Source organism: Haliotis rufescens, unplaced genomic scaffold (genome assembly GCF_023055435.1).
Source record: "Haliotis rufescens isolate VD_foot unplaced genomic scaffold, xgHalRufe1.0.p SCAF_2, whole genome shotgun sequence".
Lineage (NCBI taxonomy): Eukaryota > Metazoa > Mollusca > Gastropoda > Lepetellida > Haliotidae > Haliotis > Haliotis rufescens.
In genome coordinates this window covers 8,381,450-8,397,341 of record NW_025963890.1, presented here as the reverse complement: position 1 = coordinate 8,397,341, position 15,892 = coordinate 8,381,450, and the positions used below count along the sequence as shown (strand labels likewise).

Here is a 15,892-nt window from a genome sequence, read left to right as displayed (position 1 = left end):
CTAAATATGAAAGAAAAGCTAATCACAGGCAAATGTTTTATTTTGTAAACGTACATATTATACTTAAACATTACAATTATAAAATAATGTATTGTCGCTGGTGAATATATATAAAACAACTAAAGAATCATGTGGTTCTCCACTCGCAATCAAACACACACACACACACACACACACACACACATATATATATATATATATATATATATATATATATATATATATATATATATATATATATATATACAGTATTCAAAATTCAGTGCAAACAAACTTTAAATGTACAATGGAAACATTTTATTGGAAACCTAAAAAGTAGAATACGCGGCTGAACCTTTTAACAGCTATGTATTTAATACTTATATATTCCAGTAAACATGATCGCTCTCATTTAAAACATAGTAAACATATTTTCATAATCGTTGTTTCCATAAGATAAACTTGCTAGGACAAACCCCACAAGAAAACAAAAATATGAGACATTATCATATGAAACCTACACACACCCTGCACACACATTTGACAAAATAAATAATGCATAATCAAAAAGACAACATTAATTTGCAAAGATTTTCATTTCAACTAGGGCTGTGGGGTAGCCAAGTGGCTAAAGCGTTCGATCATCGTGCCGAAGGCCCGGGTTTGAATGATCACGTGGGTACACTGTGCCACCTCCAAACCGTGATATTGCGAGAATATTGCCAAAACCGGCGTAAAACCCCACTTACTCACTCATTCACTCATTTCAACTATTCTTTACATTACAATTACACTTCATACAATGCATAACTATATACACCGTCCATTTTCCAGTGTTTCATATCGCCATAGACATTCGCCAGTACCGCTTAGTTTTGGAAGTGACGTCACCACCCCATCTCTCGTATCACTTACTTAGCACTGAATTTTTCTCGCTATAAAATAAACTAGCAATGAAAATGCCTCCCCTCAAAGACAGTTCGCAAATCACATCGTAGCTCTTGATGTTTTTAATTGAATCTGAAATCTGGTGTGTATGCTCTTTCAGCTGGAAATAATGTTTTCCTCAGTATTTTGTTTTTGTTTTGTGTTTAACGCCACACTCAGCCAAATTCCAGCAATATGACGGCGGTCTGTAAATAATCGAGTCTGGACCAGACAATCCAGTAATTGACATCATGAGCATCGATCAACGTAATTGAAATACGATGACATGCATCAATCAAGTCAGCGAGCCTGACCACCCGATCCCGTTTGTAGCCTCTTACGGCAAGCATGTTAAGGGAATGGTAGCGAAAGGGTTAGGGGTATATATACAGAACAAAAAATCAGGTATCATGAATATTTTATGGGTGTTCTTTTGCAATCAGACTGAGGCATATTCATAAAATATCCTTCATAAATATGTATGATTCCTAACTTTTTGGTTTTGTATATCACACAAGAATGAGATATGAAATACTGGATATTTGCGTGCGTACGTACGTAAAACGACTGTCTGACTTAAATATACTTTATTGAGTACCCAGTAACAGGTTTCAAATAAAGACAAACATAAACACTGATTCGATTCCTCAATAAAATACCATTCGACTGTGTGGTTCAATCGTTTAATTCCATGTTCTTAATATTACAATGGAAAGAACGTATTTTGGGGGGAAACATTTACGTTGACCATAGAACAATATTTATGCTGCAGTATCATTACGATATTTCTTATTTGTTATTACATTATATTTCAACAAGACGACTTATAATGCAACCTCTAGACCTTTCACAGCTTACTACGCCGTATGTGTTACATGATGCACAATGGATACCTGCTAGTGTCTTCGTCTACATATCAGAAATATAACAATTGCAGCCATACATACAAACAGTGTGACGCTTAATGCAACCAAGCCCCATGTCAATGTTCCATACTCTGCACTTATTTTCTGCGTCTGATAGTCCAACTGGGGGAGTATAGAATTCCAAAATTCTACCTGTCGGGGACGAGGTTTATACGCCACAGTTATTGTACCGTTTCCATCCACTCCGTTGATTTTCATGTATGTTTGGTTTTGGCTTTCAAAGTGTTCGAAGAATATCTGATCAGCTCCAACAGTTGAAGATGGTTTTCTAAAAAAATAAGATACATATAACCATTATTATATACCCAGTTGTTAGTCATACAATGATGCATTATATAATCCACATTAATGAACTTGTGAAACTAATCATTTTGTTATCACTCACCAGTTTAGATATCACCCGTTTAAAAACAATACACTTTTATTACACACGTGCCAACGGGACTATTTTGGGCACAGGCTGGTCTTTGAAATGGGACTGTCGTTAGCAATGTGCAAATATACTCCTCAAAGTTTGTTGATAAGTAATTCCATGGTCATATGTTCGTTTACAATGTAAATTTAGCACTATGCCATGGTAATCACGCCGCACTCAGCAATATTCCAGTTATATGACGGCAGTCTGTAAATAATCGAGTCTGGACCAGACAATCCAGTGATTGACATCATGAGCATCGATCCACGCAATTGGGATAGGATGGCATGCATCATCAACCAAGTCAGCGAGCCTGACAACCCGATCCCGTTAGTCGCCTCTTGCGACAAGCATAGTCGCCTTTTACGACCACCATGGGTTGCTGAAGACCTATTCTGATCCGGATCTTCACGGGTCTCTGCAATGTCTGCTCAACTTTCGATAGACACTGCTATTTTTTCACTAGGCAATGCATCTCATGTTTGACATGTTTTACTTGAGTCAAGTCAAGAATGTTCGCGGTTGCCTTTTATCTATCGCAGAATAAGTGAAACAGGAGGCTTTCTGCTTGCTGCACAGGAACAGTCACATCCCACTCGAAACCGTCAATGTGTGACTTTGCATCAAAATGTAAATATGAAATGTAGGTTATGTAATGAATTTAATGAGACTGTCCAACACATTGTCAGTGGATGCCAACACAGTATCTTAAGCGACATGATGGAGTGACTCGATCATTTTATTACCGTCTTCGCCATGCTTGTGGTTTCGACACAGAGGTCCACCTATGATACGACCCGGATAATGTAGAGGGCGTCATGGAAAATGATAAATACAAAATTCCATGGAATAAGCCCATTTGCAGCCTCAGACGTATCCACTCCAACAAGCCTGATCTTGTCCTTTTTTATAAACCCAAAGAAATCATTTATATCATTGAATTTTCTGTCCCTTTAGACAAGATTGAGGAAAAACATAGCAAATATGCAAACCTCGCTTTCGAAATGTCACGCTTGCATCCCAAGTACCAAATTGTCTGACTCCGCATTGTTCTCGGTGCCTTAGGTTTGGTACCTCCCAATCTGTTGACTGACATTGGGAGAGTACCCGGGTTTGCTACCAGGAATACAGCCCTTCTGACAATCTGGGAAAAGTTCTGAGTGGGTTCGACAAGGCAGCTCGATCCCCCATTGCTGTTCCTCATGTCAACCGATACACTTTCGTGACATGACTCACCTCACTGAACCGAGTTTGAAGCCAGATTGTCCGTTGCATGCAAATAATTCTAACTTTGCTATGTTTGTGTATATAAATGCTATCATGAATACGTGTTTAGAACCGACACCATATCGTTTCTCATAATCGCCTCGAAGGAAGCTGAACACTTTATTTTCGGTTACTCCTCGAGCGAACAGTCTGTGATCGAATAACCAGCACCGAATGTTGTATTCATAAGCCACCCGGACACAAACAACGTCTTTTTTCAGCGCTGAATTTCGATAATGTGCACAGTTTTAGTCCCGTTAGATACCGTTTTTATATCCAACAAGCAGTAGTCCATATGTTTTGTCATTATGTACAGAATATTCATTTCTAATTAACCATGACGACGTTGCCTAAGAAGAACCTGAGTATCTTGAATTGCCATGCAACACACTCTGCACACTTCATTCGTTCTGACAAACCATGTCGGCATTTCGGGGTCCCAAGAATCCTTGTGCTTTTCGTAAGTGCAGAATTAATTGGGATTAGACAGTTGCAATCTGTGTGACCTGACCTGGCCTAAGGTGGAGTGTGTGTCTTCATACAAATTAATTTACCAGACCAAAACTCGATTACTGAAAGGCCCAAATAGACTCCCGTGCAAAACAACATTCACTCACATAATAATGCAGACAGTCATTAACCCAAACTGCCACACGGCTATGTGGTCCGTTCCATTAGCCGCTGCTGATGGTTTTTTTATCACAGGATTGTCTGGTCCTGACTCGATTGGTTGCATGTCGCCGATGTATGGCATTAGTATAACTGGATGTCGGGTTAGGAAACAAACAAATACTTACTTTTTATAAATTGTGTGAGTGACGGTTCCTACCAGTAGAAAAGGACACGCATACCCTTTCGCCACCACCGGGTGTCATCACTGATTTTCAGTGATCCATTCATATAATTTTCATCACTTTTTGCCTTTAATACCGCATCTGTTTCGGTAGATAATCGGAACTGATTATTCACTGTAGTTGACGTTTTGAAACTGTATTTCATCATTTGAAATAGACATGGTCAGTATATCAGGAATTCTCTCAAAGTAGTGAGTGAGTATGGTTTTCGCCGCTTTTAGGTATATACCAGCAATATCACGGCGGGGGACACCAGAAATGGGCTTCACACATTGTACCCATGTCGGGAATCGAACCCGGGTTTTCGACGTGACGAGCGAATGCTTAAACCCCTCTCTCAAAGTAGCGGTTTGCTCTTACAATAGTATGTTGTTGAGTCTCTTACCCTGTCTTCACAAAGTTGGTCCACATGTTCATGAAGACTTTGCTGACCTGTCGATCTTCCTCGGTATAGTTGTACAGGGGATGCCCAGAGAAAGGACAACCGAACAGGTAGAACAGATCTCTCCCATGGGGGACACCTAGAATAATAGATGTAATATGTGTAAAACAGATATCATGTTAACGATCTTGAAAAGCATTTCCTGAAGGAACAGCGCTTTGTCCATGATGTCCACCAACTGAGAGACTAGAACAAGCTCTGTAAGGAACGCTATATATAGCATATGTTTTGCAATATCAATTGCAATAAAAGCGACAAAGCCCTTTTACTATTAATGAGAAATCTCTTCCAAAAGCAGCGTCCATTGGACGATTATATACTAAGCTCCATCCGCTACACCACGGAGGCGATCCACAGTTTGTATTGCAATGAGCTATGAAGTTATATCTATGTGAAGACTTTACCCATCCATTTTGGTGCCGTAGAGGCAGGTGAATGATAGTCGAAGGAATAGAAGTAGAGACGGTCCGTCCTGTAACTAAGGCGCTTGGCGACATCTACGACGGGGGCAACAATTATCGAGTCACCTAAAATCTGAAAGAAACAGTCTACTACTAAAAGTATAAAATGAAGTTAACAGACAAGACATATTGACTGGAACTGCATATAAATTTGCATTTTATTATGATAAAAAAATCCATACACATCAATAGTTTGAATGATAACCATTTTGCACCACTAAATGATAATACGCACAGGGAACCACAACTGACACAATCATTGTATCGTGAACAAATCGAAATTATTAATTATTATGAGTATATACCACACAGCTTAAATACAAAGTTACAAGGGGTACATGATACAAATACACAGATTGACATCGATCTAAGCATTAAACAACACACACATACTCGGATTTGTTTGAAGAAACTATAATGCTACCAGTTATGCCGTTGTATATTCGATACAAAGTCAGGGAAAATAGACGATCTAAAAGTATTTCTTAAGACAGACACTTCTTCATTATATGATAGAACAAAATGCAAAAATATTGCTTGAGGAGAATTTATCAAAACGTATTGTAGTCAATAGACTCACGTTTGCAATAGCAGTGACGTTGGCTGCGTTGTTGTCGCGGTCATCCCACGGTCTGTACTCGTGAATAACGAGATTGGATTTTACTTGAAAGATAAAAGACCTGGTAAACATGACCTACCTTAATGGCATCGGTTCCTATCATTCGAAATTGTTTTTTTTCAGTTAATGAAGTAAGCATAACGTCTTAACTTTGGTAGCTTTCATATTTTGCAAGTTAGTAAATAATGTTCTTCATCGTGGCCACATTTTAAATTAACCAATAAATGACGGTTTCCATAATTGGGGCAGGTCAATCAGTGGTTGACATCACGACTAACCGCCTATACCGTCGAGGAGGGTGACACACAATCTGTCAGGTCATAATTTATTGTCGATTTTGGAAAGTGTAATCTACATAGGAATTGAAACAGTTTTGTGTCCACGCGACATGCCAAAACATATTTGAATAATAGACTGTCAACATCGGATATAGCGTACTCTTATCATTCAGATGTGGTAGGTCAGGCACATTATTGTGTTTATCAATAAAGAAAGTCTTGGAGTTCAATTTATCCAATGCTAGCATTATCAGCTTTGGGTGATAATTACCGACTTGGTTGTTGGTGTCTCCAATGGATATTCCCAAATTGCGAGGTGTAAGCTCTACATTTTCCCTACCTTGCATCCACATAGTACCTTGAGGTGGGAAAGAAAGTGTCGTTACACATACAACTGCGCTCGCACAACATCAACTACAGATTAAAGATTTAACAACATTACTTCATATATGTTGTTTTAATTCCTACATCGATGATAAAAAACATAGCTGTACATCCATGCCATTAAATTGACACGCATTTAAAAACAACTCATTGTGGAACCATAGTAACACAATATCTCAGCGTAGTGTTAAGAGCAATATAAATATATTTTCTGATTAGAAACACCTACCCTCATTATTAGTAATCCCCGCCATGAAGGCTTCACCGTTTAACTCAGCCTCTTTTAACAGTTTTGTGGTATTGTTTTGTATAAACAGTCCATCAACAACAGGAGACATGCAGAATTTCCCCGGAGCGTACTAAACAGAAACAAAAGTAAGACGAAGTTAAGAATCTGTCTTCATATTATCGTCGTAATACGAGTGCTAATCGTAAATGAAAGTGTTTCCTTTCCAGGATGCAATTCCATCACGCCATACTGGCCTGCAACCAAACGATAACCATAAAGAGAAGAATCCGTGTCAAGGAACCTTAACTGAAGTCTTTAATTATTTGGGGATCACTGGATTGTCTGGTCCAGACTCGATTATTTACAGACTGCCGTGATATAGCTGTATTATTAAATATTAAACAAACAAAACGTATAAGGGGAATTTGTCATAAAAGTAATGTTTCAAATTGGATGGTTTGACACTTTATACACCACTAGTTTTACTTACCGCATACCTTATCCTCATGATGGATTGCCAGGGTTTCGTCTTAAGACATTGCTTGAGTTTGTACATATCCTTGGAAGTGTAACAACCGAGCTTCTCACCAAACTCTGTGGCACTGGATATAGCTGTGTTAGTGTCTTGAAGCAAAGCCCAGTCGGCTGTCGGAGATCCGCTCTGCATTATGGCGTAGCGGAAAAAACCTTCAAAATGAGTTGAATTTAATTTTTGTAAAAACTACCAAATGCACCACAAAGTAATCTACGCAGAATTGGTTTTAAAAGTGAGTACCTTTCGACAATGGCGACAAGATATGAAAGCCAACATCCCCGGCGCCTGCACTGTGACCTTCTATGGCAACCTTTGTTGGGTCACCTCCGAAGAAGTGGATGTTCCTGGAAACCCATTTTAGTGCTGCAGCCTGATCCATGAGTCCATAGTTACCAGGAAACTCTGGCCCAGCACTGAGAAAGCCTGGATTAGGGATTAAAAGGTAGGTAAATACGATAGTACAGCAAGAATTTGAAGCGTCAAGTTTCATAATTGAGTTTAAGTCTCACAAATGAGATTCAACGTTATGAGTCACTTTTTCCATACATGAGACTATGAAATGGTAGTGAGTTAGGGGATGCGTATTGTTTAGAAATATTCAAGTATCCAGAAATTAGCTACACATTGTACCCATGTCGAAACGTGATTCTCGGCGTGATAAATGAACACTTGAGCAACAGGGCTACCTCACCGGCCATGAAATAGTAAGTTAGTGTAGAATGTGTTTGTTTGTTTGTTTAGTTGTTTAAAGCCGCTCTCAGCAATATTCCAGCTTTACGACGGCGGTCTGTAAATAATCGAGTCGGGACCAGACAATCCAGTGATTGATATCATGAGCATCGATCAGCAACGTCGCCTTTTACTGCAAGCATGGGTTGCTGAAGACCTATTCTACCCCGGATTACAGCTGGAAGTGCGGCGTAAAACAACCAACCAACCAGTATTAAATAGTCATGATACCAGGTGTTCGCGAAAAGGTGAGTGTATCCTGCCTGCCGATGGCACCAGTCACAACGACATGGAAATGCAAGTTAATGGTGCACCTTACAATAAAACACCGGAACTTAACCCTGCACACTGATGTAACGATGTGTTTGTTGTCTTACACCGACTTAACATTCTGCTTAGATTTAGGTATAACCCTGAACCTAAGACTGTGTTTATGGAACGCCTTTGTTTCTTCTACCCAAAGAATAAAACGTCGATCCAAGTTACTTACCAAGACTTGCAAGTCTGTAATTGAAATTAACAACAATGATTTCTCCCTGCGCTGCCAAGACATCTCCGTCAAACATGGCTCCCATTCCATATTCGTTTGAACCGCCATGAATGTGTACAAGCACAGCCATCTTGCCATCAGCAGCACCTGTCTTCAAGAATAAGAACTATGGTCATAACAAAATGACACAGCGAAAGAGGGGGGTCGCGAAAATGTATCACACATGTAGTTGGACTCGGGGACTTGAAAAAATGACACAGTTCTATTTCTTCAAATGAAGAGATTTACATACGAACATTATTGAAGGACCGGTCATTAATTTTTAAGGAGTGGGACATGAAACAGTGTTCGATAAAGTGGGGGCTTAGACATCTTCCTCGCACTATTTACTGAGTGACTTAGTCGGTTTTCACGCCGCTTTGAACATTATGTCAGCTGAATATGGGAGGAATGTCCGATTTGATGCAGGTGTCAGACGTGGCACGACTGATGGGGTAAGTCTTCACGGCGAATTGCAGCGCTATAGACGACTGAGCCACTCGTTCCTCCCAGACGTTATTTCCGGTAAATAATTGAGTTTACATCTACAAAAATAATTTGCCTTAAAATATAAAGTTTAGAATAGAAGTGACATAAACTACATGGCTTGAAAGTCACTACCTCTGAGAAGCGTACCTGTGGAACGTATACATTCATGTACAGGCAGTCTTCATCGCTGTGAGTGAAGTAAGGAGTATGTAGATGTACATAGAACCAGTAATTACTACTCTGGGGGCATGAGGGAGGGGTAAGTAATGCATCTCGTGTTCCTTCCCATTTAGCAGGTGCCTCGGGTTTCTGTAAATAAGTAACACAAGCCGATAATTGGACACGTCATCTTAGCAGCTTGCAACTATTGATGTTGAACAATGCATGTCACACATGCCTTTTCACCTCGGGGGTAATACATTTATATATTGTTGGGCATGCAATACATAGAGATTAATACACAAGTGTCTGTCAGACACCATTTGGCTTACAACGAGTCGCTTCATAACGTATCTAACGAGCAAAAGCGAGTTACATACGCTTTGAAACAACGAGTTGTAAGATAAATGGTATACGACAGGCACGAATGCAGTAATCTGTTTTTTACACACCCTAAAATATCACCTTGGCTTTTTAGCATCATGTTTACTTCCCTATGACATCAGTACTGGTGACCGACTTTTACAAAATGGCGTGTTCGCTGACAATAGTACACGTGATTTTCATAGGAGGATTTTCTTTAATTGAGGGATCGTATATACATAAATGTGTTGTGTAAGTAATAAGAAACAATGTGACAATCTGCATACTGTTATTTGTTTTTTAAGTTTTTCAATGTTACCAAGAGATTTAGTGAGAAACGCGTTGTTGTGCGTGATTTTGCGTCAGTCATGGCGTGAAACGTGATTTTGTAAACACTATCCAATATGGCGGAAAGTACACTTCGTGTTTCCGAATTTTTCAAAACAATCGAAATGATTCTAGTCTTATTGGCGACGTTTCAGAATTATCATTGGTGATTGGTGCTATTTTTTTTAATCCAATTCTTCGGGTAACAATCCGATAGTTAGATTTCTAACCATACATTACATAGCGCTGTGAATGGTAATATAGTAATGGGTCAAAAATGGCGAGATATCCGATGTACCTAAATTGCAGAGGTCATTTTCAGTAAAACTTGCCTAAAATGACAGTGGATGATATCATAGAACAAGTAATTTCCCACAGAATTCAAAACCGTGAAGTGTTTTAGTGTTCGTGATGTAGTTTGAACTTAATTCGACTTCGATGTGAGGGTTGAAGAGGAGGGACAACACTCTTAAGCCATAACGTTCATCACAGACGTAGGTGAACATTCCACTGCTGAAAGCACGAGTAACTTTTCAATTACACGATCAGGAAAGAAGTGCGTCATAATTTGACCTCAGGTCATCACCATAGAGTAGCCAATCACGGGCCTTGAATTCGATCTCACACATATGTTATCTCAAATGGGTTTCTCGCACTGGTTTGGGTTCATTCAGTCATGAAACATCCGGGATCTGAAGTAATTTCATGATCATGTGTTCGTTTACAATGCAAATTTCGTACTCAATTTTTTTCCCTTAAAACGCCCATGCCATGGTAATCATAGTGTTGCATGTTCTTTGTTTGTTTGTTGTTTAACGCCGTACTTAGCAATATTCCAGTTATATGACGGCGATCTGTAAATAATCGAGTCTGGACCAGACTATCCACGCAATTGGGATACGGTGACACGATGTCAGGGAGCCTGACCACCCGATCCCGGTAGTCGCCTCTTACGACAAGCATAGTCACCGTTTACGGCAAGCATAGTCACCTTTTACGGCAAGCGTGGGTTGCTGAAGACTTATTCTAACCCGGATCTAAACGGGTCTTATGTGCAATCAATACTTGCATGATACTGATATGGTGAATGATTATGGTTTTACGCCGCTTTTAGCAATATTCCAACAATATCACGGCGGGGAACACCAGAAATGGGCTTCACAATTGTTCCCGTGTCGGGAATCGAACCCAGGTCTTCTGCGTGACGAGCAAACGCTTTAACCACCAGGCTATCCGACCGCCACCGATATCGTGATATGGAGCCTCAAGGCTGATGAAGCAATTTTTTGCAGCAATAATCTGTAAACTTATTTTAACCCACTTGTAAATACAGTATTATCAAGACGTAAGCAATGCCGTGAAAACAGATAAACAAATCAACGCTCGTCCCACCTCAAATCGGAGTTCTCCAACGGGGGGAGCTGCATAAGGAATGCTGAGGTATCGTTCAACCTTCTTGGAGCCCAGTACAGATTTAACAGCGCCTCTGATCTGACCATATTGGGTGTCACGGAAGAAAAATTCTTCATCAACGATGTTCACATCTTCGTTCTTGCAAAGTATTGCAAGGTAGGCACCCATCAATACTCCTGTCCATAAGCGTGGCATCTTCAGGCCGATATGCTACAATTGATAGTGCTGTTTTACACAATAATAGGACGAAATAGGAGGCATAGACTTGCCATATGACTATGGTAGAGCTAATATTTGTTTGTTTGTAAGCTTGTTTGTTCTTTAACGCCGCACCCAGTAGCGAGCCAGCTATATGACGGCTGTCTTTAAATAATCTAGTCACGACCATACAACCCAGTGATCGATATCATTAGCTTCGATCTACGAAATAAATCTATTATTAAATTGTATTAGTGAAGTCAGTGAGTCTGATCTGCCGGTATCGTTAGACGACTCTTACGACATTGCATGTACATTGTTAGTCCAGAAACTGGCGATAATTGTTGAAGATGTCCATATTATATAATCAAAAGGTAATGCGTACGTTAATCAGGAAAGGCGTTAATCTGGTCGATGTACTGGGTAGGGTACAAGGTTTGGCTGTATAGTAGTAAAATAAATGTGTGAGAAAATAACACAAGGAAACTTAGGACATTTGGCAGATGCTTCAACAATAAAGTCAGCAAGGTAAACGGAAAGCTAAATTGGGTAATATTGGGCTTTGAAAATACTTTATCAGAGTAATAAAGATAAGAGACAAAGAAGAATAGGGCTCAGATTTCAGTAACTTCACCCCACCAAGTAGGCTCCTTATTCGGGGTAAAATAGGTGCCATGTAGTCAATGACTGTCGTGCAAAGTACAAAGATTCTAGGCTCAATGTACATGAGGCATGAAACTATTCCCATTTGTGATGTTTGAATCATAGATGTCACTGTCGACCACAAGTTTTCTTTGCGTACTGGAGGGCCATCGTCATAAAACTGAAATTGTACTAATATATTACGGCGTTAATCAACATTCGCTCTATACATTTTTAAAGAGCACAGTTCAGAGCGAATCCTACTCTACGATGCATAAAGCTGATGGCGCGACAGAGATTTCGAATATGGGACGTCTTCTGTATTTACGATCGACTTGTTTTTATACATTCAACGAAGATGTGAACTTTCAGCCAAAATAGACTGATTACTGCTGTACATTATGTGGAAAATTGACTTGTAAACAAACCACTCCATACTTTTCTGTCATCAGAAATATATACTACATATGGAATAAATACGGAGTACTTGTAGCTATAAAAAATAACTTGTGCTCCAATGACAAGTTGTGCCAAATATAGGTCTGGACGTTGTAATTAGAGCCCCCTGAACGCACTTGTCTTTGAGCTTTTACGGTAACCATTAGTGCTATATTGATATAGAACCGAGTCTGCGTCCCATCTATCACCAAGACACAGCATGTATTCAGAAAGTAGCTGGCGAGGGTATAGGAAGACCTATCTAGAAAAGACGTTTCAAATATCCTTTGGCACTATCTTCTATCTCGTTCACAAGTTGGTTCTGGAGAAGATAAACGTTAACGCTTACAAAACTGCGCCGTGGCGATACCTTGCATTGGTCAGTGGTTAACAAGAATGACAAATGAATCTGCACTAAATCAGTGATTATGTGAACCCGAGGCATTGCCTTGTGTAACATTAGGATAATCATGTGACACTAGGATAATCACGTGGAAGTAAGATAACCATTAACTGCTGGACTGACACACACATCATACACAAACAAAAACAAATTGTTTTAATTAACTTGAATATAACTTGTTGACACTGACGATTGACTCGAACCACGTCAACATTTAAAGGGAGACACGGTTGGGACAGATTGGCAGTCCCAGCAATTTTGGTTCAAATGCTTCAAGCACCATTTGGTTTGTGGCTAACCTAAATATTATTCTGAATATCAATCCAACAGTTAACGATTACCCTAATTACACATACTGGGTACCATTTACGTCTTCTATCTGGATAGAACAAAACTGAATAAACCGCGGAGCATAGTGTTTCTTTTAAAGTGAACGTCCACGCTTTAGCTGCCCAGTCAATTTGATCGCACACTGGACTACTGCGCTGTGGCAACAACCGTGGTAGATGTCGCTGGATTGCTAGGGAATAGGTTGTGATAACCTTCTGTATGCTGAAAGAGCACGGTCTTTAAAAATGCAAGTTGATCCCAACCATGGCAGTATCGTGATGAATTCTAGATCTATCACACACTTCTAGTCACCTCTCAGTAGGAATATCACTAAATCGATCTAAACGGAAGTAATAATGGGACGTTCCTGCATTACAATGAATCAGAAAAAAGCGAATCAATAACTCACGTCTCGCTGGTGTTACATCACCTTTGCCGCGTCAGCTAGCCAGCTAGGGCCGGATATAAATATCAGCTGAATGTAATTCATCTGCATTAGTCCATTCCTCCCTCTCGAGAAACCACTTTGCTTAAGCGAAATGTCAAGCTGTTGGCTTATGGTAGATTCCATTATGAGAACGGTTACATACAAACGGCTTTGGAGTACACATTTTCGAAATCTATCCACCTTATTCACACACTGGAACGCCAACGCTCCCTTACAACCGTGTAATATTACTCTCGGAGGCAATGCGCTGTACGTGTTACGGTAATAGTATTGAGCTCGATGGCATTGCCCAATGCATGCTACAAAAGTGTAGTTTTACTGTGTTTGAAGACAAGGCTCTTACTTTCGTGTTTTACGAAATCCTGGTGTAGAAGACTATCTAGTAGGATGAACATAATTTGCCCTTTATATGTTACTTTAATTGCCATGAAAGCGATGACGCCCAAAGTGCTGTAACTGTCAACTTCGATCGGATGAGTAATACTATTGAATCTAAGACAAAGGGTATGACTTTATTACAGTACTAGATAATTATTGCCATGTCCTCAAATACATATAGAAACTATTCTGCTTTCTTCTCGGAGTAATATGTCCTCTAATACGCTGTAGCTGCAATTGTAGGTGTTCTGCTTCCTTCTCAATAAATGCGTGTCCTTTAATACACTGCAGTATTAATTGTGGGTGTTCTGCTTCTTTCTCAATTAATGCGTGTCCTTAAATACACTGTAGCTTTGATCGTAGGTGTTCTGCTTTCGTCTCAATAATGTGTCCTTAAATACACTGTAGCTTTGATAGTAGGTGTTCTGATTCCTTCGCAATAAATGAGTGTCATTAAATACACTGCAGCTTTGATAGTATGTGTTCTGCTTCCTTTTCAGTACACTCATGTCCTCATAAACACTGTAGCTTTGATAGTAGGTGTTCTGCTTTCTTCTCAATAAATGAGTGTCCTTTAATACACTGAAGCTTTGATAGTTGGTGTCCTGCCTTATTCTCAGTAACACATCTCCTCTAATACACTGAAGCTTTGATAGTTGGCGTCCTGCCTTATTCTCAGTAACACATCTCCTCTAATACACTGAAGCTTTGATAGTTGGTGTCCTGCCTTATTCTCAGTAACACATCTCCTCTAATACACTGAAGCTTTGATAGTTGGTGTCCTGCCTTATTCTCAGTAACACATCTCCTCTAATACACTGAAGCTTTGATAGTTGGTGTCCTGCCTTATTCTCAGTAACACATCTCCTCTAATACACTGAAGCTTTGATAGTTGGTGTCCTGCCTTATTCTCAGTAACACATCTCCTCTAATACACTGAAGCTTTGATAGTTGGTGTCCTGCCTTATTCTCAGTAACACATCTCCTCTAATACACGGAAGCTGCAATAGTAGGTGTTCCACCTTCTAAGAAAATCCCATTTTCCTAATATACTGTAGCAGCGATAGCAGGTTTCTTCTTTCTTCTCAGAAAACTCATTTTTTCTCTATTTCCTCACTACACACGTGCAATTTAATACGCTGTAGCTGCGACAGTAGGTGTCCTTCTACCTTTGCAAGGAAACGCATATACTCCTTTAATACACTGTAGCTGTCACAACATATTTTCTTCTTCTTTTGGGGAATAGACACATGTGCCCTAATACACAGCAGCTGTGATGGTAGGGTTTTATTATGTGTGGGGTATAGATACTTCCTTCTCCACAGATGCCACATATAGCCTAACATCACAACGTTAAACCCATTTCACCTATTTACCTAGGTCGTGTAAGAGATTTTCACTGTTTGGCACAGTAATTCGCTTGATATCATCGATTTATGACATTTGAGGTTTGTCCAGTAGGTATTAATAATTCATTTAAACAATTATTATACTATTCATCTTTAAAAGGTCGCTATAGACCACCAGTTATCCCACCTACCTGTGAGTTCCAGTACCTCATCTTCCCTACATGATCAATAGGAGTTCCGCCGTCATCCCAGTGCCGCTGGTTGTGCGTTTAGCCAAATGTCGAAGATCAATAACACTAACTGCGATGAAATACTGGTTGCGGTTAAATACCTTGATTGTAATCGGTCTCACGTGTCCTTGTTAGCGGGATTATATTTTTAC

General features: G+C 39.7%; 1 protein-coding gene across 1 annotated transcript; it reads right to left on the bottom strand.

Moving 5' to 3' along the window:
* Positions 1–220: 220 nt before the first annotated feature.
* Positions 221–13,999, bottom strand: LOC124111124 (acetylcholinesterase-like). Its single transcript, XM_046470726.2, has 12 exons — positions 13,745–13,999; positions 11,304–11,534; positions 9,210–9,371; positions 8,535–8,685; positions 7,556–7,738; positions 7,271–7,467; positions 6,781–6,910; positions 6,439–6,525; positions 5,851–5,933; positions 5,214–5,343; positions 4,753–4,888; positions 221–2,100 (listed from the first exon to the last, which is right to left on the bottom strand). Exons 2-12 carry the CDS (start codon positions 11,517–11,519, stop codon positions 1,803–1,805), a joined length of 1,773 nt encoding a protein of 590 aa, XP_046326682.2. The 5' UTR covers positions 11,520–11,534; positions 13,745–13,999; the 3' UTR covers positions 221–1,802.
* Between the last annotated feature and the right edge of the window lie 1,893 nt (positions 14,000–15,892).

What these genes read in the sequence shown, in the direction of transcription:
- LOC124111124 (XM_046470726.2), bottom strand. Translation starts at nt 11,519, where the DNA reads ATGCCACGCTTATGGACAGGAGTATTGATGGGTGCCTACCTTGCAATA. An exon ending in TTACAGACTTGCAAGTCTTG is followed by an intron (nt 7,739 to 8,534) that starts GTAAGTAACTTG and finishes TCCCTAATCCAG; the next exon opens with GCTTTCTCAGTGCTGGGCCA. An exon ending in ACCAACTTTGTGAAGACAGG is followed by an intron (nt 2,101 to 4,752) that starts GTAAGAGACTCA and finishes TTATTTTTTTAG; the next exon opens with AAAACCATCTTCAACTGTTG.